General features: G+C 53.6%; 11 protein-coding genes across 11 annotated transcripts; 7 read left to right on the top strand and 4 right to left on the bottom strand.

The window, feature by feature from the left end:
* Positions 1-382: 382 nt before the first annotated feature.
* VTN31DRAFT_365 (uncharacterized protein) lies at positions 383-1776 on the bottom strand (the record flags this gene model as incomplete). Its single annotated transcript, XM_069403952.1, has 2 exons — positions 383-1584; positions 1656-1776. The coding sequence occupies 2 exons, from the start codon at positions 1774-1776 to the stop codon at positions 383-385; spliced, it is 1323 nt and encodes a 440-aa protein (XP_069263221.1).
* Positions 1777-2591: 815 nt separating this feature from the next.
* On the bottom strand, positions 2592-3656 carry VTN31DRAFT_364 (uncharacterized protein; the record flags this gene model as incomplete). The annotated part of the gene is made up of 2 exons (XM_069403941.1): positions 2592-2643; positions 2692-3656. The coding sequence occupies 2 exons, from the start codon at positions 3654-3656 to the stop codon at positions 2592-2594; spliced, it is 1017 nt and encodes a 338-aa protein (XP_069263220.1).
* A 490-nt stretch (positions 3657-4146) lies between these two features.
* VTN31DRAFT_363 (uncharacterized protein) lies at positions 4147-4593 on the top strand (the record flags this gene model as incomplete). The annotated part of the gene is made up of 4 exons (XM_069403930.1): positions 4147-4288; positions 4348-4379; positions 4445-4508; positions 4574-4593. The coding sequence occupies 4 exons, from the start codon at positions 4147-4149 to the stop codon at positions 4591-4593; spliced, it is 258 nt and encodes an 85-aa protein (XP_069263219.1).
* Positions 4594-4907: 314 nt separating this feature from the next.
* On the top strand, positions 4908-5930 carry VTN31DRAFT_362 (uncharacterized protein; the record flags this gene model as incomplete). Its single annotated transcript, XM_069403919.1, has 1 exon — positions 4908-5930. The coding sequence occupies one exon, from the start codon at positions 4908-4910 to the stop codon at positions 5928-5930; it is 1023 nt and encodes a 340-aa protein (XP_069263218.1).
* Positions 5931-6667: 737 nt separating this feature from the next.
* On the bottom strand, positions 6668-10140 carry VTN31DRAFT_361 (uncharacterized protein; the record flags this gene model as incomplete). The annotated part of the gene is made up of 5 exons (XM_069403908.1): positions 6668-6703; positions 6775-7383; positions 7434-7886; positions 7936-9636; positions 9688-10140. The coding sequence occupies 5 exons, from the start codon at positions 10138-10140 to the stop codon at positions 6668-6670; spliced, it is 3252 nt and encodes a 1083-aa protein (XP_069263217.1).
* Positions 10141-10610: 470 nt separating this feature from the next.
* Positions 10611-12197, top strand: VTN31DRAFT_360 (uncharacterized protein; the record flags this gene model as incomplete). The annotated part of the gene is made up of 2 exons (XM_069403897.1): positions 10611-10674; positions 10732-12197. 2 exons carry the CDS (start codon positions 10611-10613, stop codon positions 12195-12197), a joined length of 1530 nt encoding a protein of 509 aa, XP_069263216.1.
* Positions 12198-12507: 310 nt separating this feature from the next.
* VTN31DRAFT_359 (uncharacterized protein) lies at positions 12508-15555 on the top strand (the record flags this gene model as incomplete). The annotated part of the gene is made up of 1 exon (XM_069403885.1): positions 12508-15555. The coding sequence occupies one exon, from the start codon at positions 12508-12510 to the stop codon at positions 15553-15555; it is 3048 nt and encodes a 1015-aa protein (XP_069263215.1).
* A 694-nt stretch (positions 15556-16249) lies between these two features.
* VTN31DRAFT_358 (uncharacterized protein) lies at positions 16250-17400 on the top strand (the record flags this gene model as incomplete). Its single annotated transcript, XM_069403874.1, has 5 exons — positions 16250-16377; positions 16451-16517; positions 16587-17071; positions 17136-17267; positions 17319-17400. 5 exons carry the CDS (start codon positions 16250-16252, stop codon positions 17398-17400), a joined length of 894 nt encoding a protein of 297 aa, XP_069263214.1.
* Positions 17401-17895: 495 nt separating this feature from the next.
* Positions 17896-18854, bottom strand: VTN31DRAFT_357 (40S ribosomal protein uS5; the record flags this gene model as incomplete). Its single annotated transcript, XM_069403863.1, has 3 exons — positions 17896-18153; positions 18216-18473; positions 18603-18854. 3 exons carry the CDS (start codon positions 18852-18854, stop codon positions 17896-17898), a joined length of 768 nt encoding a protein of 255 aa, XP_069263213.1.
* Positions 18855-19399: 545 nt separating this feature from the next.
* Positions 19400-20160, top strand: VTN31DRAFT_356 (uncharacterized protein; the record flags this gene model as incomplete). The annotated part of the gene is made up of 5 exons (XM_069403852.1): positions 19400-19413; positions 19475-19529; positions 19590-19695; positions 19759-20064; positions 20120-20160. The coding sequence occupies 5 exons, from the start codon at positions 19400-19402 to the stop codon at positions 20158-20160; spliced, it is 522 nt and encodes a 173-aa protein (XP_069263212.1).
* A 623-nt stretch (positions 20161-20783) lies between these two features.
* VTN31DRAFT_355 (uncharacterized protein) lies at positions 20784-21658 on the top strand (the record flags this gene model as incomplete). Its single annotated transcript, XM_069403841.1, has 3 exons — positions 20784-20999; positions 21064-21135; positions 21191-21658. The coding sequence occupies 3 exons, from the start codon at positions 20784-20786 to the stop codon at positions 21656-21658; spliced, it is 756 nt and encodes a 251-aa protein (XP_069263211.1).
* Between the last annotated feature and the right edge of the window lie 220 nt (positions 21659-21878).

Genomic DNA, 21878 nt, shown 5'->3' with positions numbered 1-21878 from the left:
CGTGGCGCTGGCACCGCCGGCCTCGGATGGCTCACTCGAATCGTTGTCACGACGTGAGACGGCAACAACCAGCATCAGCCCGCCATGACGACCCTCGCATGGTCAAAAGATACATGCATTGCTCCTGTCAGAGAAACAAGAAAAAAGAGCGAGTCACCTCCCTTGACCCTCCAAACTCGAGAACGCTCGCGCGTAGGGTAAGATGAAGACTCGTGGCCGCGCGGTTCCAGTCCGTGTACTATACCCCGGAACTTGAACTTGCAGGAGTTGTCAAAACCAAACCGAGGGTATGGTGTCTGAACCGCAGAAAATATGATTTTTTTTTCTTTTTACAGAGGTTCTGCAATCGTGTCCGAACTCGAAGCAGAACCCAGCTTTGCGTTCAAGGAACCCACAGCTTACCCCGTCCACGACTGCCTCCGTTCCCTCCACGACCTCGAGGGCCGCCACCCCGTCGACCGCCGCCCGGTCGCCGGGAACCCGTAGAGGGCCCACGAGAACCACCTTGCGTGCCGGGTTCAACACCCGGTTGCTTGACCGTGGTAGTGGGGCCGAGGGAACGGCTGAATGAGTTAGGGTCGATCGGTTCCGAAGGGATTTCAATCACCGACTCGACCGGTGGCGCAGGAGCGCTGGGAGCTCGGGCGGCGCCCTTGCGGCCATTGCCTCCACGGCTGCTAGATCCTCGGCCGCCGCCCTTTCCGCGACCCCGGGGCACAAAAACGAGCTCATCTTCGTCGCTTTCATTGTCATATGAGAACAGGGGCCGTGCCTGCTCCGACGACGCCTGCAACTTTTCGGCGTACTTGCAGCGGTTCTTATACTCGCGCTCTTCATACTGGATCGCGGTTCGGAGTTGATGAATGTTCTTGGCCATAATTCCGAACTTCTGAGCCCATTCCTGAATGCTGCGGTCATTGGTCACAAGCATCAGGTTCTTGACTGGGCTCGCGTTGGCCTTTTCCCCATGGAGACGCCACAACAGCGCGCTGAGCAAGGGGCGAATCTCCATCGGAGCCGCTGGTACGCAACCGGTCGATGTTGTGCGAGGGCGGCGAATCGGTCCGTCGCCATTGACGACAGTAACGTCAACGTATTCCGGACTGGAGCGCGAGCTCCGCGACGACGATCGCGACGCTTGGTCGCTGCGTGTTCCGGTCGACGGAATCGACACGGACGACTTGACCTCTTTCGGGCTGGGTGCCAAGTCCTGCGGAGGTACCTTGAAATTGAGTTTGCTCAGCAGCATCTGGGACAAGTCGCTCGGAAGGCCGGGCAAACCGCGGCCGTCGTTCGTCGAGGTCTTGACATGACCGTTAGTCTTGGGCTCCTCGGCCTTGGGAGTGGGTGCGCCGCGATCACCGGTGTCCGGCGCTTCGCCAGCTTCTTCCTCGTACTCCGGCAGAAAAAAGGCTTCGGCCTCAGCCCAGTCTTCATACTGCTCCATCGGCCCTTGCAAAACAATGCGATCCGGAGGAATGCTATCCTTGCCCGAGGTCACGCGATCGAGGAATCGAACGGCTTCGCGCGCGTTGATGGCCAACTGCGATCCGCCGCGCTTGGGGGGCTGGAGGCGTTCAAGAGCTGTATTCCGAACCTGATCAGCGACCGCCCGTCGTCACCTCAAAAAAATTCGTGCCGAAGCGACAACGTACTGTACAGAGGCACGAAGAGAGTGATGGCACCGTTGGCGGTCCATCTTTTGATTTCGCTAATGTTGGTGGTGAGGACGGTATCGTCCACTGCGCAGTGGAACACCTTGCGGACGGCAGCCATGGCGCTTGATGCCACAAACTCGCGAGGTGCGGAAATCACGAAAGGAGCGATGCCTATATAAAAAGACAATACTTTTCAGGAACAGCGACTATGACGGCCATGCCTCGGTCAGTTATGCTGGAACTGCAGATCGAACATAGACAAGCGCCGGGGAAGTGTGGGGAGGCGAGCCGGGCGAAAGTCGGCGATGATGTTAGAAAAGAAGGAACTGACTCACGATCGACACTGGACTGACTGGAATAGGCGTCCTGCAGCATTGTAGCTTGACATGACCCATTCATCGCCTGGATTGCAGGATGGATCAAGGGAAAATGAACGGAATGGAACGATGGAGACTGCTTTGGACGGTGGTCAGCGCCGAATGAGATTGATCGGAATCGAGGCATGGGTGGATGACTAAGCACTACACTGGCTCGCTGTGATTGGTCAGCTCCGACTATACTCCGTATGATGTACTTACTCCGTACAGTACCCTGAGCTTGCTTTCCGGATTGCATGAAACTTTCTTGCGGCAAGACTTGAGATATCAGGCACTTCAGTCTATGAATCTGGAACAGGCGATTCTGGCCGCTGTGCGGTAGTTTCTGGCTTCGGATCACAAAAAAAAAAAAAAACAATAACGAGGGGTATTCTATATGATAATACTACTATACATACACCGAGTACTTAGGTACAACTGAACTGCAATGCCCTTCATCGATACAAGTTCCATCAACAGAAAGGCCCAGAGCTCGTGACTTGCAGGAGACGTGCAATCAATATCGAGAGCTCGCCGATCCAAGCCCAAGTCATAGAAGCGTGCGTTGGACCGGTTATTAGAGCTTCTCGATTAACCCACTGTCCGCGGGTACCCGTTGCGCCCATTCCCTGTCTGGGTTAACAGTGATTCAGAATTGATCGGAGAATTGTACTCACGTCCAGCTTCCATCGTAGAGACGCCTCTTTCGTGGCTCTCCATATTGGGCAACCATGAGGGCTGTTTCAATGACTGCCGCCGTTACCCCGGTGCCGCAAGAGGTAACAATAGTTTTTGACGGATTCACACCCTTCTCCTCGAAAATTTTGCGAAGCTGGTCAGGCGGAAGAAAGGTTCTGGTCTTTGGATCAAGGACCTCTTGGAAGGGCAGACTCTTCGAGCCCGGCATGTGGCCTGAGGAGAGGCCCGGACGCGGCTCGGGGTCTGTTCCGGCCCAGCGGCCATAAGGACGTGCATCTAAGACCTCAACACTTTGAGAGCCATTTTTGTTTTCCTTTACAATTTCTTTCATTTCCGGGAAGTGAACCACGTGGTCGGTCTCATACGCCGGCACGGGGTACTTAGTCTTCTCAACGGGTTCCGGGTCCCCAGACTCTGTAGGAAGACCCTGCTCGACCCAGAGTTTGTAGTTATTCAGAACGTGGACTCCGGGATGGCCAAAGACTCGCAGCGTCCATCCCACGCGAGGAGCACTGAAGATTCCCAACTCGGCACTGTCGTAGACGACGATCTTGTCATCACGGCGAATGCCCAATTCACTCATTGCCTGGGCAAAGCGCTCATTCGTCGGCAGCATGTGTGGATATGGGGAATCCTCATCTTTGATGGCGTCGAGATCGAAGAATCGGGAGTGCGGGATATGGCTCTTTCGAAAGACCTGGATCCCAGTCCGGCCTTCGGGATCATTGGGCAGGAACCATGATGCGCACAAGGGAATCACACGAGGGCCAGTCGGGGGATTGGTCGGGGGCAGCTTTTTCAGAGCTTCATTGAGCTCTTGCGGCGTGACGAGGTAGGAGTTGAACATGGTACGGCGCTGATGAGAGGTCACGGTACGGAGACGGCCGAACGGAGATGGGGATATCGAGGATCGGAGGAGCGAGCGAACAGCAACCGGCGGCATCTTAGGCTCAATTGAGGGAGCGACTACATATAGAAGTGTGTACACCGTACGGTAGCCATCGAAGAGCGGGAAGAATGGAACGATACCGTGATTCAAAGGCTGAATTGCAACAGGTTCAGCCGATGAGTCCGGAGAACGATCGAGGCCAATTGCATGAAGCCGATAAGCCAATCAAATGACTGATATGGGCAAAATCGAGAGCAATCCCATTCAGACGTGAAGAAGACCACATCGACTGACCCGTTAGTCATGAATTCAGCAGATACTTTACGGTTAGAGTCGATCCTCCTCATTAAATAACTAGAACCTCTTCTCCATCTTGACAGAGCTTTCAAAATCCAGCAAGAGGTTCTGCCTGAGGCCGACAATAAGCTTGATATCCACTATTCCAGAAACAGACTAGCGTATTCATTTCTTGGCATTTGAGGTGCCTTCCTCCCTTTGCGGGATCGATGGACTTCATCATAGTACTGTCACCGTCGACCTCGTCATGAAGGTCCGGATCAAAGAATGGAACGCCGTTGCGTACTGGCGATGGGATCGGCCTGACGATGAGGTGTGCGGCATCTGCCGTGTCCAGTTTGATGGGACGTGTCCCAAATGCAAATTCCCTGGCGATGATTGCCCAATCTGTAGGCCTGGACAGCGTTCGTGATAGGCGATGATGACATGGAATTGACACCGACAATAGTGCTCGGAAAATGCGGTCATTCATTTCACATGGTGCTGCCCTTTTACTAGCTGCCTTTCTCAGTCCCGACCGGATATCTAACATGATGCCCTCACAGCATTGTCTTTTGACCTGGATCCAACAGGCGACTTCGAGAGGCCTGTGCCCCATGTGCAGACAGAGTGCGTGTTTCTTTCTCTGTATGACCTCGAGGGATGACCAGCATTTGGCTGACTGCGTTGTGCAGAGTTTGAATGGGATCAGTGATGAATCAACCTCATGCTCGTCCGTTGGACATGAAACAGCCCTGCGCATGATTTCTTCTACCGGCATGTACATCTAGCTGCATTTGATACCTGGCATGCATACGACCTATTTTTCCATGTCGATCGCGTTCATCAGCTTGGTGACGAGCTGTTTCCGGGCCCTGTCGTAAATCACGTGACGATGTAGCTCCTGGAAGTCTGGACCAAGCTCTCAATGTTTCTCCGCATCTGATTTCACGTCCCCTGGATTAAAAAAGCATGCACCGTACTACATGGGCCACAGTCCCAGCCATGTAGGAGGTCATAGCATCGGAAATGTCTTTACCGAAACGCCATCCCCTGGGCTTGTCGTCGTCAACGTCGTCCAAACAGTTCCTTGGCACTAACGCTCCAATCCACCAACAAACCCGACCCAACGGAACCGAGCAACCTCGACAACCAAAACACCATGAGACGACGACAGAGCCCGCCGTCCGCACGGATCATCAGCGAGCAGAGGATGCTTCAGAGGAGCAGCCGGAACAAGCCGTGCCCACCGGCAGCGGCAGGGCAGAGCCCAACTTCTTCCGCCCATTCTTCACGCTGATCGAGGATGCTCACTCGTCCGACTACCACCATCCGACTGTGCACTACATCTTCTCGGATGACGATCCGGAGATTCTGACCGAAGCGTCTATGCGCGCGCTGGAAATGGGAGACGCCGCCCCGTTGCCGCCGCGGGCGTCCGCGCATGGTGAATCAGAAGACTCCCAAGGAAGCAACAACAAGCCCCCTCCAACCTTCCTCCCGCCACCCGTCCCTGGCGTCAAGGAACGCTACATCATCCTTGACGTGGAACCTACTAATACTAGCGTGCCAGAGGGCCAGTTCGCCACGTCGGCGGGCACCGGCACAACGCACATGTCGAGCTCCCCGGCCCAGCAGAAACCACAGCAACAGGCAAATCTGGGATATCGAATCACGTCCGCACATAGTCTTTCATCGGATTGGCAAGTCCTCGACGCCCAGCTCAGCCCCGCTCCAACGTTCGACGCTCCGGAGAACGCCGACGACGCATCCGGCGGCACGCTCATGCTGCGCATCGAGGGGACATCATGCTTCCCGCGCGAGATCCACACCACGGCGAAGGACAACCACGATACAAGCCAGACCCTGGAGGAAATGATGGAGCAATTTGAGAAACGCATGGGGGAGCTGCGCCGGGTAATTGAGGCCGGTGGACACGACTTCCTGCCGTCCCCGTCGCAAGAAGAGACGGCCGAGACTGGGGAGGAGGCGCAGGCGCAGCAGAGACGTTTAGGATCGGAATCTAGACATGAGCAACAGCAAGAAGAGTAAAATAGCTCCACTGATTGCTTTAGCCTTTGTCATAGACATACAGGACTTACGATGTCATGACACTTCGATGATTATGGGAATGAATCTTCCTTTTCAACTAGGATTCGTAGTCTCGATAAGCTTGTGGCTGTCCGAAACCATTCGCCATGTTCGGACTCTATACTACCAGACCAGATAGACAACGATGACAACAACAACAACAATAGATTAGAACGACAGAAGGGAAGCACAAAAAAGGGGTATACAGAGCCAGTCCAAACAACCCAACCCTCTTCCATGTGCAATACAATACAATATTCCAAATCGATCAGACCAAAGAAAGAGAACAACTAAAGAAGGCCACTCCATGCGCCAAACACACACTATGTATAGCGAATCACCACCAAACAAAACCAAAATAGTTAGGGTATCACCCAGAAGACGGATGACTCCGTAGTCTTCGCGCTCCTGTAACGCCAGTAGTAGACATCACCGGGTCATTCTCCCTCCCCTCGAGTGGAAGAATCCCGCCAGCTGCAGCTATCCGTCGAGTAGTGATTTTCTTCTGCGGCAGTCTGCTCTCCAAAGACCGCTTTTGCTTCTTTGCTGGAGGGGGTGCCAGCTCCTCGTCGGCTATGTCCTCGTCCTCGTTGGCGGTGTCCTCTTCATCTCTGTTCCTGAAAAGTTTGTGCTTTGTAGAGGCCTCGTCCGTGGTAGTCATCTTCGCTATCGGGTATCCGCTGCCGACGGTGCTAGAGCTAGGTGGCCTCGCGGCGACGTTTACGTCGACCTCCCTAAGTCCCGTGTTGGATGATGATGCCAAGGGTGCGGGTTGGGTGGTGGTAGAAGAAGGTTGCGCTCCTACCTCGTCCTCTGTGTGATCATGATAGACCCGAGTCTTTGACGGCGATCCCAAGACGTGGTTGTTTGGGCCCGGTTCTTCACCATCCAATGACTCCAGGGTCTCCGGGGATTGTTGGTGCTGTGCCTGCTTGAACCTGGCGAGCAGACTCGTGTGCGATTCGGTCCGTGGGAGAATGGTTGGGTATTCGTAGGTCGTCCGAGGGGGGGTCGTTCCAGTGGGTTCGTATTCCGCCATGGGAGCCGCTTGGATGTTGTTTCTCAGATCCTCCAGTGATTGCCGGACTTCTGTGGAGAACGGAGTGACGACTTCATCGATGGCTTTCCGTTTCTGACCAACTTCGGCTCCGATGCTGCGCATTCGCCCGCTAAAGCTGACCGACTCGGCTTCAATGGCCTCGTAGGACCCTCGGACTGCCCCGGTCAATTCTTGAAGATTACCCATGTGCGCCTCATAATGGCTGTCATTCTGAGACCGTGCTCGCGTGACAAAATCGTCTAGAGCTTCCATCTGCGTCGCCATGCCCTGCATCTGAGCATCCACAATCTTGATCGTCTCCTCATGCACGGCTTCTGTTGCTTTTTGAATGGCCTCGTTGCGTTGTTCGAAGGTCTGCACGTCATGAGTATAGGGCGCCTACGAGACAGGCCATGATAACTTACCGTCCAATCACTCTGCATGCGATTCTTGATGGAATCCCGTGTTGCAGTGACTTCTTGGACCAGATCGTCCTCCCTCTGAACCCAACCATCCATCCCTTCTCGATACGTCCGACTAGCGGCCTCGAGACTCGCACCAGAGGATGTAATGTTTAATGTTATTCGGTTCACTCTGTTCCTCAGCCGGGTCCTCTGAGCTTGGGCCGACTCTTCAACGAGTTCTTTTATCTGTGAGAGCAGCTTAGCTTGATCCAGCGCCGCCTGCTCCCGCTCCTCCTCCAATGCTCTTTGCAGCTCACTTGAAGCTGTCCGATTGGCCTCAATAGTCTGTTCGTTTGCCTTCAGAAGAGCATCTCGCAGCTCATCAAGCTCCGTTTTCTGCGACCTGATATGCTCGACCAACTTTTCAAACATCATCTTGAGCTCATTTCCAAGGGAGCTATACGACGCATGCAGCTATTGAAATCAGTATCAGAACTTGGAAACAGCCTCTTTAAAAACATACCTTTGCATGAAAGTCAACGAGTTCACCAATAACTTCCTTCGAGATCCGTTCCGCAGCCGTAGACAACCCATTCAAGCCCTCACCAACCTTCTGCTTGACATCTTCCCTCAAGACTTTGATCTCTTCGAGCACCCCATTCATCTCATCGCGGGCCTGGGAAGCCTGCTGCGCAACGCGACCCTCCGTCTCGTTGAGTAGAGAGTTGTATTCTGCCAGCTTGGATTGATTACGATCCACGTTCTGCAGTTCCGACGCAACAAAGCTTGTAATTCTCTGGGCCAGGCTTTCGATCAACGCCGAGTGCTGAGTTTGAAAAGCATCGAATCTGTTGTCCACCAACCTTGTCACGTCAACAACATCGGCGGTCGATGCCTCCCACGTTTCTCGATTGAGTTTCGAGAGGTCAGATGTTCGTCGCAATTTGTTATGCAGGCCGTTGACGTGCTCTACGGTTTTTTCCAGTTTGGACAACAGATCTGACCCGATACCATGCAACTGCTCTTCGGTCTCTTGATGGGCTTTGCGCAGCATCTCCTCCTGCTCAAGTTGCTTCCGGGTATCTTGAAGGATAATCTCCGTCTTCTCCAGGAGATCATTCGTCTGTTCGAGTTTCTCGCGCGTCTCCTTGTTTTCCTGCTTCAGGTTGTTGAAGTTGCTCGTCAAGGTGAAGAGCTCTTGGAGTTTATGCTTGAGACTTGCCTCCATACTCTCGATCTTGGCCCTCTGTTCCTCGTTGATGATCCGCCGCGATTCGCTCTCCACCTTCAGCTCCTCATAGGTCTCCGTGGGAAGATAGACGCCGTTTCGATGCCTTGTCGCTATGAGCTCGCTCTTCAGCTTCTCGATCTCGACGGTTAGCTCGTTGAGCACGGTTTTCTTCGGAAGCGTCGAGTTTATTTGGGGCTTGTTGCGGATGTTCTTGGCCCGGAAAGCATAATCCAGCGTCGAGATGGTCTCTTCCAGATTCGACCGCGCTGGCGACACCGTGGCAATGATGCAAGTCTTTGTCTGACCACCGAGAGAGTCTTGAAGAAGACGAGTGAGCTTCGACTCTCTATAGGGAATGTGAGGACTCTTGTCGACCAGAGCGTTGATGACGCGGCCCAATGTAAGAAGGCTCTTGTTGATCAGACCTGCCTCCGCCGCACGCTTGCTGTCGGCGCCACTTCGCTGAATGTTCTCGCTCCCGGCGAGATCAACGAGGTTCAGCTTGCCCTGGCAGATGTACTCCTCACCTGTGTCCGTTGTTCGTTTCACTTGCGTTGTAATCGTGAAAATTGTATGACTCCGAGAACTAAGGTCATTGCATTTCGTTGCAGCAACCTGTCGTCGGTGGCTCCCCTTCTGAAGCAGTTTGATTCCAGCTGATGCAGATTCAATGTATGTTTCCTCCATTCCTTGGACCATAGTACTGTTGGCTTGGCCCTTTTTGTTCTCGTTATCGTAGATCTTGAGGTTCGATTTCTCATCGTACGACAACAGATCTCGCAGCTCCTCATTGTACAGTTCAATGAACGAGCACTTGACTGTATGCTCGGTATCTTCGAGCTTCTGGAATAGCGCATACAACACGCGGGGAATTATACCGGCATTGTCGGACAAAATCCCCAACGTATCCGTCATGTCGCCTGACATCGTGTATGTCTTGCCCGTGCCTGTCTGCCCGTAGGCAAAGATCGTGCAGTTGTAACCGGACAACATCTGGCATTCATCAGTCTATCCGCATCTGAGAAAAAACGCGCCTCTATTTACCTCGTTCAACATTGGGGCAACGACCTCCTCAAAAACGGTCGCCTGATCCGCAGCCGGAGAAAAGACTCGGTCAAAGTGGTATGTCTTATTGCTGAGCGCATTCGGGCCCATGGACACTTCAATCGTCTTCCCTTTAACACCGTCCACCGACACTACGACGGCGCTGTTCTCTTTCGTCTCCCGCTCGTTCCGCCCGCGCGAACGAACCACCACATGGATACTCGTGTCTTCACCCATCGCCGGCTCGAAGTCGCGTTCTTTTCGCTTCGCGCCGGCGACCGACTGTGAGGTAGGGGACTTGATCGCGCGCACAGCATTGGCGTTTGTCGGCTTCAGAGGATTCGCCGGTGATTGCACTCGTTCCGTCGTGGTCGACCCTATTCGCCGCGGAGCTTGTCGCGTGGCAGGCTTCTTCGCCGCAAGCCCGCTACCGGGCCGTTGCTGCGGCGGCATATTGTTGCAGCTCGAAGTAATTGACTGCGCGTACTAGATATGCTTCGTAAAGTGCTATCAAGATAGAACTGAAATAAAAGTTTCCATGACAGGGGTGGACCCTCCCTTGATGCAGCGATCAATGGTTTGGTCTTCGTGCATACAGTATTTTGTTGCCGACAAACCTTGTTAGGGAAACTGTAAACAAACAAAAACGGACTAGCGCAGACGCCTGGACCAGCGCGTAAAACTGAAGGCGGTGAGGTAAATCCGGCAGCAAACAGGCGGTGTACGCGAGTCACAAGGGCCCCTCACATGATCGACTGTTGATCTCATGTCGGGGTTGAGTCGAGAAGTCGAGGCGACTTTCGATCTTCGACACCATATCTGGTTTTTGTAACTCAACGCTGATAAGAGTGTTGGAACGATTACGTCCTCCGCTAGTCAACTTTGCCGTTCGCATTCCGTCATGTACCGATAGCTGGCCCGCCATGTCCACCGCAAGGACGGCCGCGCCATTGCAAGTGTTCCCAGGCAAGGGGCTGGGTTTCTTAAGCAAGTACACGTTCCCAAGCCCGTAGTGTGCATGCTCTAATCGAGTGGATTTGGCAGCCCTGGGAAGCTCACTGCATAACGTCCTGAGTCGGCTCAAGTCGCGTCCTCAGACGTATCCCGCGATTGATGTCGCGTACTCTCCGACAAGGCCGTTGGCTGAACCTGTGGTCCTGACTTTGCCGCCAAATGGTCTGCGACTGCGCTTCGATGGCCCGGACCAGCGGCTACGTCTGATCGAGGTGTTGGATTTTCACAAAACACCGTTGGTATATAAGAACAACGAAGTGGTTAAGACGTCCAAGTCGCAGGATCGACAGGGCCCATCTTCAGGACCGACGTTTCGCCATGTGTATAACCGCCTATTCGGGCCATCCTATCCGGGAGAATATATCCCACCAACGGACGGTTCACCGTATGGAACCTACGTGCTCTCGTACCCTGGCGTTGCGTTTTCGTTTCCGCTACAGCATTCGGCATGGTCCGAACAGTGCGACTTCGTAGCGCTGTTGTCCTCGTCGGCAGCGTTGCCGGCAACCTCGATGGCCATCTTTCAAGGCCCCTCGTGGGCTGAAGCCCGGACACAGTTGTTTACGATTACTCCACAGTATCCCAGGTCGCCAACGCTGATTGGAAAGCCTAAAGAAGGAGTTCCGGACGAGGTTGAGGAGATCAAGATTTACGGAGCGGGACAGATCGAAGTCGTTCGACGGTCGAGTCCGCCCTTCAAGATCACTCTTTCTGAGACCACACCACAGGATCTCATTGCAGAGCTGGGTTCACCTGACGCGATATACCGGAGAAGCGACCGTCGGATTTCGATTCATGGCGCTCCCGGTGCTTTGCGCTCGCATCCAATGAGCCCACCGCCAGGCCAAACACTGGATACAGCAGATACCGATCAGTCGTCGAATAACAGCATCAGTGATGACTCGGATGATGATATGTCTCCGTCGAATGCCGATCCATCCTCGCTGCCTACGGAGTGTTTCCTCAATTACTTCCATCACGGTTTCGATGCGTTCATTTCGTATCCAACTGCTTCTGGGCCACCTTTCCCGGGCTCCAATATTCCTGATCGGTCGCCACCACCCCCTTCAAGCAACTTGACCGTCACCAAATTGATACTTCATGGGAATGTTCCCGGCTCATATCCATTCAACCGCCACCGGCGAAGCCGCTGGAAGATCATCCTCAGCTCTGAAAACGACGTCATCACATCAGAATCCCATTACGATGACGTCTCCAGGCGGTTAAAGGAGGTATGGAGAGGGTCATATGCGAGTCCAGCTGACGAGGAGGCCCTCAATCGAGGGATGGTCTTGAACCGAGGCTGGGGCAACAGCCCTGAGAGTAGTGTCGAGTTTCTTGGTGGATGGGAGGAAAGCGCCGGAGGCAAACAGCGATCCGTGCCGCCAGGCCAGGACGGTGCGCATGGCCTCGGAAATACGGAATTGTATGGATTTCCCGGCTTGCTCTTTGAGGTGTTGAAGAATGGGGCCATCAGTTGCTTGACGATTTATTGAGTACGATATTCCAGTGGGACATTGGCGTTGGGCGCAGGGGTGCTTTTGCAATTAGAGATTTATTTGAGGGTTCTGCGATACAACTCGTTAGGTACAACGACGTGAATCATTGTCATGACTAATGGTTACCGGTGGATTACATTCTGTGACAAGATTACCATACTTTTGCCCGCATAAATCCCGAGTTTTCAGGTATCACCATGTATTATTACCATTTTTCTAGATCTCTGCGCGATGGGTCAACTTGAACAAGACGAAGCGCCCTATGCGCAAATCAACACGTTTTTCATGATTCAGGGATAATGATAGAATGACGGAACGCGCCGCGACTACCGCGTCCTCTACTCTGGCGCGCTCCTGGTCGTCCACGCTCAAACTACCACGCTCAACCTTTCCCGCCCGAGTCTCCGCAGCCGATCAAGCAAAATACCTGCGCCGATGCACAGACGAGCTCTATGCGTGGCAACGGCGGGCACGATCGGCCGATGACACCTTTATACTCCACGATGGGCCGCCGTACGCGAATGGCGAGCTGCATGTCGGCCACGCGCTGAACAAGATCCTCAAGGACATCATCAACCGAACGCAACTCGCGCGAGGTCGAAGGATACACTACGTCCCCGGCTGGGATTGCCATGGGCTGCCAATTGAGTTGAAGGCTCTGCAGGCATGGAATGGACAACGGGACGGAGTCGCGGAGACGAAGACTCCAACCGCGGCGGAAATCCGGAAAGCGGCGCGCGAATTGGCCGAGAAAACGGTTCACGAGCAAATGGAAGGGTTCAAGTCATGGGGTGTCATGGCAGATTGGGAAGGCCATTGGAAGACGATGGACAAGGGGTTTGAAATGAAACAGCTGAGCGTGTTCCGTGAAATGGTAGATCGAGGCTTGATCTACCGACGTTTCAAGCCCGTGTACTGGTCACCGTCAACGCGGACAGCGCTGGCCGAAGCCGAACTGGAGTACAAGGAGGATCACATCTCCAGGGCAGCGTTGGTGCGGTTTCCGCTTGTGCAGATCCCGCAGCGGCTGAGGCAGAATCCTGCGGTTGATCCTTCGCGGTTGAGCGCTGTGATTTGGACCACTACGCCGTGGACGCTGCCTGCGAATGCGGCAATTGCGGTGGGTGGGGATCTCGAGTACGTTGTCGCGCAGTCAGCCAAGCACGGACAGCTCCTTGTTGCCAGTTCGCGCGTAGACTACCTGCGGGAAATGCTGCAGGAGGATCTCCCGGTTCTGGAACTCGGCGCCATACCTGGTTCGGACCTCTCTGGACAGACGACTTATCGGCCACTCTTCGAACGTCCTGGGATTGATCAGCAACCGATCATCGCGGCGGATTTCGTGGCCGCGGACTCGGGATCTGGTCTTGTGCACTGTGCGCCCGGTCATGGTATGGAGGATTACGAGGCCTGCCTTGCCCGGAATATTCAGGCATTCGCGCCCGTGGACGACCAAGGCTGCTTTACTTCCCAAGCGATGCCCAGCGATCCAGGTCGCTTCGCGGGTAAGAGCGTGCTTGACGACGGAAACTCCGCCGTATTGGAGTACATCGCCTCTCAGCAGCTGCTCCTCCACTCGTATGACTACCAGCACAAATATCCTTACGACTGGCGGTCTAAACGCCCCGTGATCGTTCGCGCTACGGAGCAATGGTTTGCCAACGTTGCGGACATCCGCGATGCTGCGGTAGTCTCGCTGTCGGATGTCAACTTCATTCCGGCGTCGGGACAGAATCGTCTGGAGAACTTTGTGAAGAACCGTACAGAGTGGTGTATCTCGCGTCAGCGGGCGTGGGGTGTTCCCATCCCGACCCTGTATGACTGCGAGACGGGCGAGGCTGTGCTTTCTAAGGAGAGCGTGCAGCACATCATGAAGGTCATTGATGAGCGCGGCATTGATGCGTGGTGGACCGACGCACCGGACGATGTTGCTTGGATTCCTCCATCACTCCGGGGCAAGGCCTACCGTCGTGGCATGGATACAATGGACGTTTGGTTCGACAGCGGCACCAGCTGGACGCAAGTTGAGAACGCAGCGCCGGGTAAAGATCGACCTGCAGATATCTACCTGGAAGGCAGCGATCAGCACCGAGGATGGTTCCAATCCGGGCTGCTGACGTACATCGCGCACCAACTCTCCTCGGGCGTGGAACCGGCTGCCGCGAAAGCACCCTTCAAGTATCTTATTACACACGGCTTCACCCTGGATCAGGACGCGCGCAAGATGAGCAAGTCAGTTGGGAATGTCATTGCCCCGAGCGAGATCGTCAACGGCACGCTGCTGCCCCCCCTGAAACAAAAGAAGAGAAACAAGAACAAGAACCAACAAGCTGATAATCAAGGTCCGGTGTATGATGCCCTAGGTCCGGACGCCCTCCGACTCTGGGTCGCCAGCAGTGACTACACGCGGGACGTGATGATCGGGCAGCAGGTCCTGCAGACCGTGCACACTAGCCTGCACAAGTACCGAGTGACGTTCAAGGTTCTCCTCGGCGCGTTGGCCGACTTTGATCCCAGCAAGCATATGAAACCCTACCCCGAACTGCATAAGACGGATCGCCTGGCCCTGATGCACCTCGCGAGTTTGGTCGAAACGTGTCGAGCCGCGAGCGATAAGTTCGAGTTTTACCGTGCAATCAACGCCCTGAACCGCTGGGCCAACATGGACTTCTCCGCGTTCTACATGGAGACCATCAAGGACCGCCTGTACACAGAGGCCGAAGATAGCCGCAGCCGACGCGCCGCACAAACGACTTTGTTCCACATCTATACCCATCTGCAAGAGCTCCTGGCCCCCTTTACGCCACTCCTCGTGGAGGAGTCGTGGGAGCACAGTTCGGACTACGTTAAATCGCAATGGGAGCACCCGCTCCGACGAGTCGCGCGCACCCCGCCGACAGAATGGTACAACGAGACTCTTGAAAAGGATTACGTCGACCTGATGGCCATCAACGCAGCCATCAAGGCGGTGCAGGAGAACGCTCGGTCTCTGAAGCAGATGGGTTCATCACTACAATCGTTCGTGCACATTCAGGTCCCCGGTGACTCCGCTGTGGGCACCTCTGTGTTGCAGCGATATCTCCCCGAACTCCCTGATTTCTTCGTCGTGTCTTCCGTCACTGTCGGCACTGATGGTGAAGTGTTGCCTGAGGGGATCGCCACGGCGGAATGGAGTTACACGCGGGAGTTTGAGCTGTCGGATGGCAAGAAGGGGACTGTGCATGTGTATGCCCCGTTGGAGGGTAAGTGTCCGCGGTGCTGGCGGTACTTGGTGCCGCAGCCGGCGACGGATGATGCGTTGTGTGGGCGGTGTGAAGATGTTATCCGCCAGCTTGATGCGGAGGCGCCGGCGTGAGTTTTTGTGGTCGGTGATGATCTACATGTATACTAGACTGTACAATACCCACGTATAGATTGATCAAGCTTATTCCAATCCATGATCCCTGATTATATGGCGTAGGTAGATTTGTTTGCATAGTAGTACGTACCTAAGGTAGGTAGAGTCCTTGGAGTGGACATCAGCCGGGCTGCCCTCGCTGAGTACGTAATGATGACGATGGTGGTTACCCCCGAGCAGGTCACGCGGATCAACGAGCAATAACAGGCGATTGACAGTTGTCTATTAATCCTGTCCAGTTTTTCAATGCAAATGAGCAAGAACGAAAGAGAACCTCCATATCGTGCAAGTTGTGGCAGTTCTACACCTTTGGTACTTGATTGATGCGTCAAACCCTAACTCCCTTGGCGCGTCCGGTGCAGCAATCCATTCAACCACACACAAGACAAAGTGTAGTCCAGTACACAAATCAAGAGCTTTTGCTTTAGAACTAAGTTCCATGGATAGAAGCCATTGGTCCCTTGCTTCCACGGTGTCGTCATCAATGGATCGAAAACGGCAAAGAATGTGGCTGTATAGGTAGGCAGTACTTAACCATTGCGTAGGAAGCATTTAGATCTCTCCAGAAGCTCACCCGACATATCTAAGATCAGGATCATCGAAAAGATAACCCGGAGAAAAGATGCAAATGTTACCAATTCAAGACTCGATCATGTTCAAGAATACCATCACCGTGCCGCTCCCGACTCCAACCACGTCGGTTGGCCCGGTTCCCACCGTGATTCCTACCGAACCGCCGGTGTTGCAGAATATCCATGCCACCGGACAACGGACACTATGGTGGGTTCCTTTGTCATAAATCGCCCTGGATTGGACTGGTGTATGCTAACCTGGTACGCCGTGATGCCTATAGGGTTGTCACGGTCCTCATGGGGATTTCCTCCCTTTGTTTCTACTCGTTGGCTACGAGAGTAACCAGGGTTCGTTTGAATATTCAAGCTCTCACGACCCATAAGCAATAACAACAGCTGACACGAAAGTGCCAACAGGAAAAACGCCTCCTCCACACCCTCGTCGCAACCATCACCACCATCTCCTTCCTCGCCTACATGGCCATGGCCACCGGCCAAGGCATCACCTGGCGCCAGTCCTACATCCATGAGAAACACAAGCACGTGCCCGACACCTACCAGCAAATCTCCCGACAAATCTTCTGGGCGCACTATCTGAAATGGATTCTGACCACCCCGCTGCAAGTGCTCAACATTGCGTTTATCGGCGGCCTGCCTGGCGCAAACCTATTCGTGGCCATTGTCGCGGACCTAATCCTGTACGTGGCAGCGTACGTGGGTATCTTTGCCTTGCATGGGAAGCGCTGGGCGTGGTATGCGATTAGCTGCATCGCATTCCTGGTCCTGGTCTACCAGATTGGGTTCAATGGCCATCGAGCCGTGCGCAGACGGAGTGGCCAGACGCAGACGTTTTATAGCGCGTTTGTGACGGCCAAGTTGTTGGCGGGTGTGTTGCTGTTAATGTACGTTCTACTAATCCTTTTTGAGACCCTCGGGTTTGCGACTGATATATTGTTTCTTTCTCAGTGCTGTGGCGTCGTCACCGCTGGCTCGCAAAATCAGTGTCGATGCGGAAATCATTCTGTTTGCCATTGTAGATGTCTTAACCCAGGGCTTGATGGGCTTCTGGCTCATTGTCGGTCATGATAGCTCCGAGGCGTAAGTTTGCTGTTTCTCGATATGGAAATACTTGTTAATCAGGTTATTCAGACAAATCTCCGTCGACGGGTTCTGGGCCCATGGATATAGTCCGGAGGGAACCATTCGCGTCGGCGACAATGAGGGCGCCTAAATGGTGAACTCCCGGTCGTCGGGCCCGTCATCTAAGGTTCGGAGACCCTCGTCAGAGTAAATAATAAATGGACGAAAGCAAGGAGATGGAACTTGATGAATAGGATGAATAGTATAGTCTTGGACGCAAAAAAGGATGTGTTTGTTTATTGCGCAGATTGCTTGCCTGGATGATCTATGTTGATTGTCTATACCTCGAGAGGTAGCTGCGATGAGAAAATAATGGATAGTACTACAGTACTTGAAGTCGTTGCCCCCCGACATTGGATACTCCGCTTCGACACAATCAAAATCTGTAGGCTGAGATCACGGACAAGATTCCCAATGGCAAATGAACCCGAGGTCAAAGCGTGCGTTCCCTCCGACTACAGCTGTTATGGACCAATTCAGAGGAATGAATGATGTCAGGGCAAGGGAAATTTTATTGAACCGATAACAAATTCATACTCCGGCCATTAAATAATCAACATGCATTTCATCCACACGTCCATCACGCTTAGAACCGCTTGCCCTCGCGCAGAACATCGCTGAACTCGTCCAACGGGCTGCGAGTGAGCTTGGTCTCCTTCCACAAGTTCGGGGTCAGGAAACCGTAAGTGTTGGCGACAGCCATGAAAGTGGCCTTGAGAGTGTTCTCGAGGGTCTTTGTCGAGCCGGACGACGAGGTGTAAGCGTCTTGGATACCGGCCAGCTGGAGCAGACGCTTGACGGCCGGGGAGGCAACCAGGCCGGTGCCGCGGGGAGCAGGGATGAGCTGGACAACGTTAGCGAACAAACAATTCGCAATTGCATTAAGAGCGAACGGGGGAAACATACTCGGACAGTGACCGAACCGCACTTGCCGCTCTGCTTCGTGGCCAGCGAGTGAGGCTCACCCAGGTTGTTACCCCAGTATCCTCTCCGGACGGGCAGAACGCTGAGCTTGGCAAGAATGATAGCCGCACGAATGGCGGTAGCAACCTCCTTGGAGGTCTTGATTCCGAGACCGACGTGGCCCTCCGAGTCGCCAATGACGACAATGGCCTTGAAACGGGTCCGTTGACCGGCACGAGTCTGCTTCTGGACGGGTTTGATCTGTAGAGTTAAATATCTTAGCAATCGCTCTCACATAGTCGCCTGCAAGCAGAAATCCGCGCGATTTTCTCCACTTTGCGCGCTTCAACCCGGCGCAACAGAAATCAATCGATCTTGTAGAGCCCGTACCTTCATAACCTCATCCTTCAGCTTCGGCAGAAACCAGTCGACAATCTGGTACTCCTTGACCGGCAACGAGTGCAGATAAATCTGCTCCATCGACTGGATCTTGCCGGCCTTGACGAGACGGCCCAGCTTGGTGACGGGCTGCCATTCCTTCTCCTCGCTCTTGCCGCCGCCGCGACGGCCACGACGACCACGGCCACGGCCACGATCACCGCGCGAACCGAATCCTCCACGTCCACGAGCAGCGTCAGCCATGATTGATACGTATGGCAGTTCGAAGGGGGCGAGGGAACGTCCTAAGTTCGGATGGTTGTCGTCGACTGACCGAGGTCACGATTACTGTTCGCGCGGTTTGGCACTAAGAAATTTCCCAAGCTTGGGGGGTGGGCTTAAGCGAGCAATTGAGCCCTAAGAGACCGAGCCCTAAGCCCTAAGACCTAACCCAAAAGACAAGGGGTTAAGGTCACATGTCACATGATTCCGTCTATCCCCGCTTGGAAGAGCTGTGGAAAACTTGGAGATCGGAGTTTCCACCGAGTCGGTCTCTGATTGGATGATAAAAGCTTTCTGTAAGATCCGCCCAGCTGCTTCTCTGCGCCGTCTGCTCGGTCGCGATGCGAAGTGGTGTTGTTAAGAAGTCAATTCAAATCCCTATGTGCTCAGATTAAAAAGATTTTTTTCTTACCATTGCTGCTCTCTGGTAGACGTAGCCTTTGTTAGCTGCAATCAAACCGTTCGTCCAGTTTTGCTGCGTACTTTTACCGTCAACGTTGAGCGATCGTTGATTCAGAGCTTTCAAAATGTTACTTCGATGGTTCGTGCTCCTGCATGCATCCCTTTTTCGAATTGCATCAACGCTGACGACGGCGTTTCAGGTATTCTGCGAAGATGGCCAGTCGGCCATTGCTGACGTCCAGCATCACCACTGCGGTATGCGTTCCCCTTGGCCGATGAACACCCATCCGCAATGGATGCTTATCGAACCTCTAGGCTCTTTTCGGTGCTGGAGATGTTTTGGCACAGCAATTGGTCGATCGAAAAGGGCTAGATAAACACGATTACGCAAGAACGGGCCGCATGGTCTTGTACGGCGGAGGTACGTACTATCAACTATCCTTCCAACCCATTATCAATCGACATTCTAATTGCAAGCTCGCAGCCGTCTTCGGCCCTGCTGCCTCGGCTTGGTACGGAGTCTTGCAACGTCACATCGTGTTCAAGAGCTACGCCGCCACGATCGCTACCCGTGTGGCCGCCGACCAGGCGCTTTTCACCCCTACTCATCTCTTCTGCTTCTTGACCTCCATGTCCATCATGGAAGGCTCTGACCCGTGGGAGAAGCTGCGAAACGGCTTCTGGCCAACTTTCAAGACCAACGTCGGAGTCTGGTCTACCGTACAAGCGATCAACTTTTCCGTGGTTCCTCTTGAGTACCGTGTCCTCGTGGTCAATGTCGTCAGTTTAGGTGAGTTTGACGGTCGTGTTTTCCTCCGATTTCACTGACTGACAATGATCCCTAGGCTGGAACTGCTACCTGAGTTACATGAACAGCAGATCATGATTATCGCATCATCGTGTTTCTTAGATGGTTTGGCTGGCTTGGGTTCTACATGGTAGATTCAGACACGGTTGGCTCTCGATTTTGGGTTTTGCACACTGTTATTTTCATAGAACCAGGGGATCGGGCGGATTTTCTCTTCATTCTTCAGGCTACTATTGTTCAAGCATGTTTTATATATTCTTTACCTGTACAGGAAGATAGTAATGCTCATCGGAGAAAAATCATCGAAGCACTCAGGCGATTCAGGCCATTGAACTTTGTGAGAGTCGAATATGATTGGACGGAAGTGAGCGGACGAGACCAATCAGGCTGATTAAACACTCGTCCGCCTTTTGGTGGCCAATGACAAAAAAGTCTACCCAACCTCCAGCAAAACTTCCCAAGTGACAGACCATCCATTTCACATCGCCGTCTAATCTGCCTGGTGCAGGATTTCATTCGATTAGTCGTCCTTTTTATCCTGCGTGCATACACTTGCTTTCGGATATTGCTTCACGAATTGCGTGGCCGACTCTCTTTCCGCACCTCGCTACCGAGTGAAAATCTGATCTCGCTTCCGTGCACCTGCGAGCGAAGACGAACCGAACGCGTTAGAGCCACTTTGATCTTCTTGTAGCGTCAAGATGACGGAGGATACGGAGAACAAATCTGCGCCAGCCGAAAACGAGATCCGAAACGGAGAAGAGGAGCCGAAGAAGGAAGAGCAGAAGGAAGAGGAGAAGAAGCAAGAGACCAACGGGGAACTCATCACCGTGTTCCATGATCCCGAGAACTTCAACGTCAAGCACCCACTGATGCATGAATGGACACTCTGGTTTACGAAGCCGCCAAGTGGCAAAGTCAGTTTTTTTCTTCCGATTTATCTGCTACAGCATGATGATACTGATATGGATGGCTCGACAGGGCGATAGCTGGAATGATCTGCTCAAAGAGATTGTCACAATCAGCTCGGTTGAAGAGTTTTGGGGCGTCCACGTAAGTCTGCCGGAGCCTAGCCTTTATAGCAGTGGCTGACGGATATCCTGCACAGAACAACATCACACCAACGTCGGAACTGGGTCTAAAAGCCGACTATCATCTCTTCAAGAAAGGCGTTCGTCCGGAGTGGGAAGATGCGCAAAACAAGCACGGCGGGAAGTGGTCATATCAGTTCAAGGACAAGCGGTCAGTGCCCATCGATGAATTGTGGCTGCATGCGCAACTCGCGGCCATCGGCGAGACGCTCGAGAATGAGGGTGACAACGAAGTCATGGGTGTGGTGGTCAACGTCCGTAAGGGGTTCTACCGAATTGGCCTGTGGACGCGGACTACCGGCAAGAGTATCCCTGGGGACCCGCTCACCGAGGGTCGGAGTCCTGCCAAGAGCAGGGAGATTCTCGAGAACATCGGTCGCCGGTTCAAGGAGGTCCTCCGAGTAGAGGACCAGATCGAGTTCTCCGGTCATACTGAGAGCGCACACGCCGGTACTTCTCGGGCCAAGGCGAAGTTTGTTGTCTAAGCGGCGGTAGTTTCCATGGTCCTGGAGACGCACGACACATGGGCTTCTTCTGGCATTGAAAAAAAAGTTAGTTTACGCATGTTCGTTCTGTCCACGCATGAATTCAATGATGGCGATGTCTGTCGGCACGGTCAAGGCGGCATGGCTTTCTCACGATCATCCCATTGACTCGATGGAGTCATGACAACAATCACGAGCTGCAATTCGGCAAATTCTGCAA

Source organism: Thermomyces dupontii, assembly GCF_041956625.1.
Source record: "Thermomyces dupontii strain NRRL 2155 unplaced genomic scaffold VTN31scaffold_1, whole genome shotgun sequence".
Classification (NCBI taxonomy): domain Eukaryota; kingdom Fungi; phylum Ascomycota; class Eurotiomycetes; order Eurotiales; family Trichocomaceae; genus Thermomyces; species Thermomyces dupontii.
This window is presented reverse-complemented; position numbering and strand designations above follow the sequence as displayed.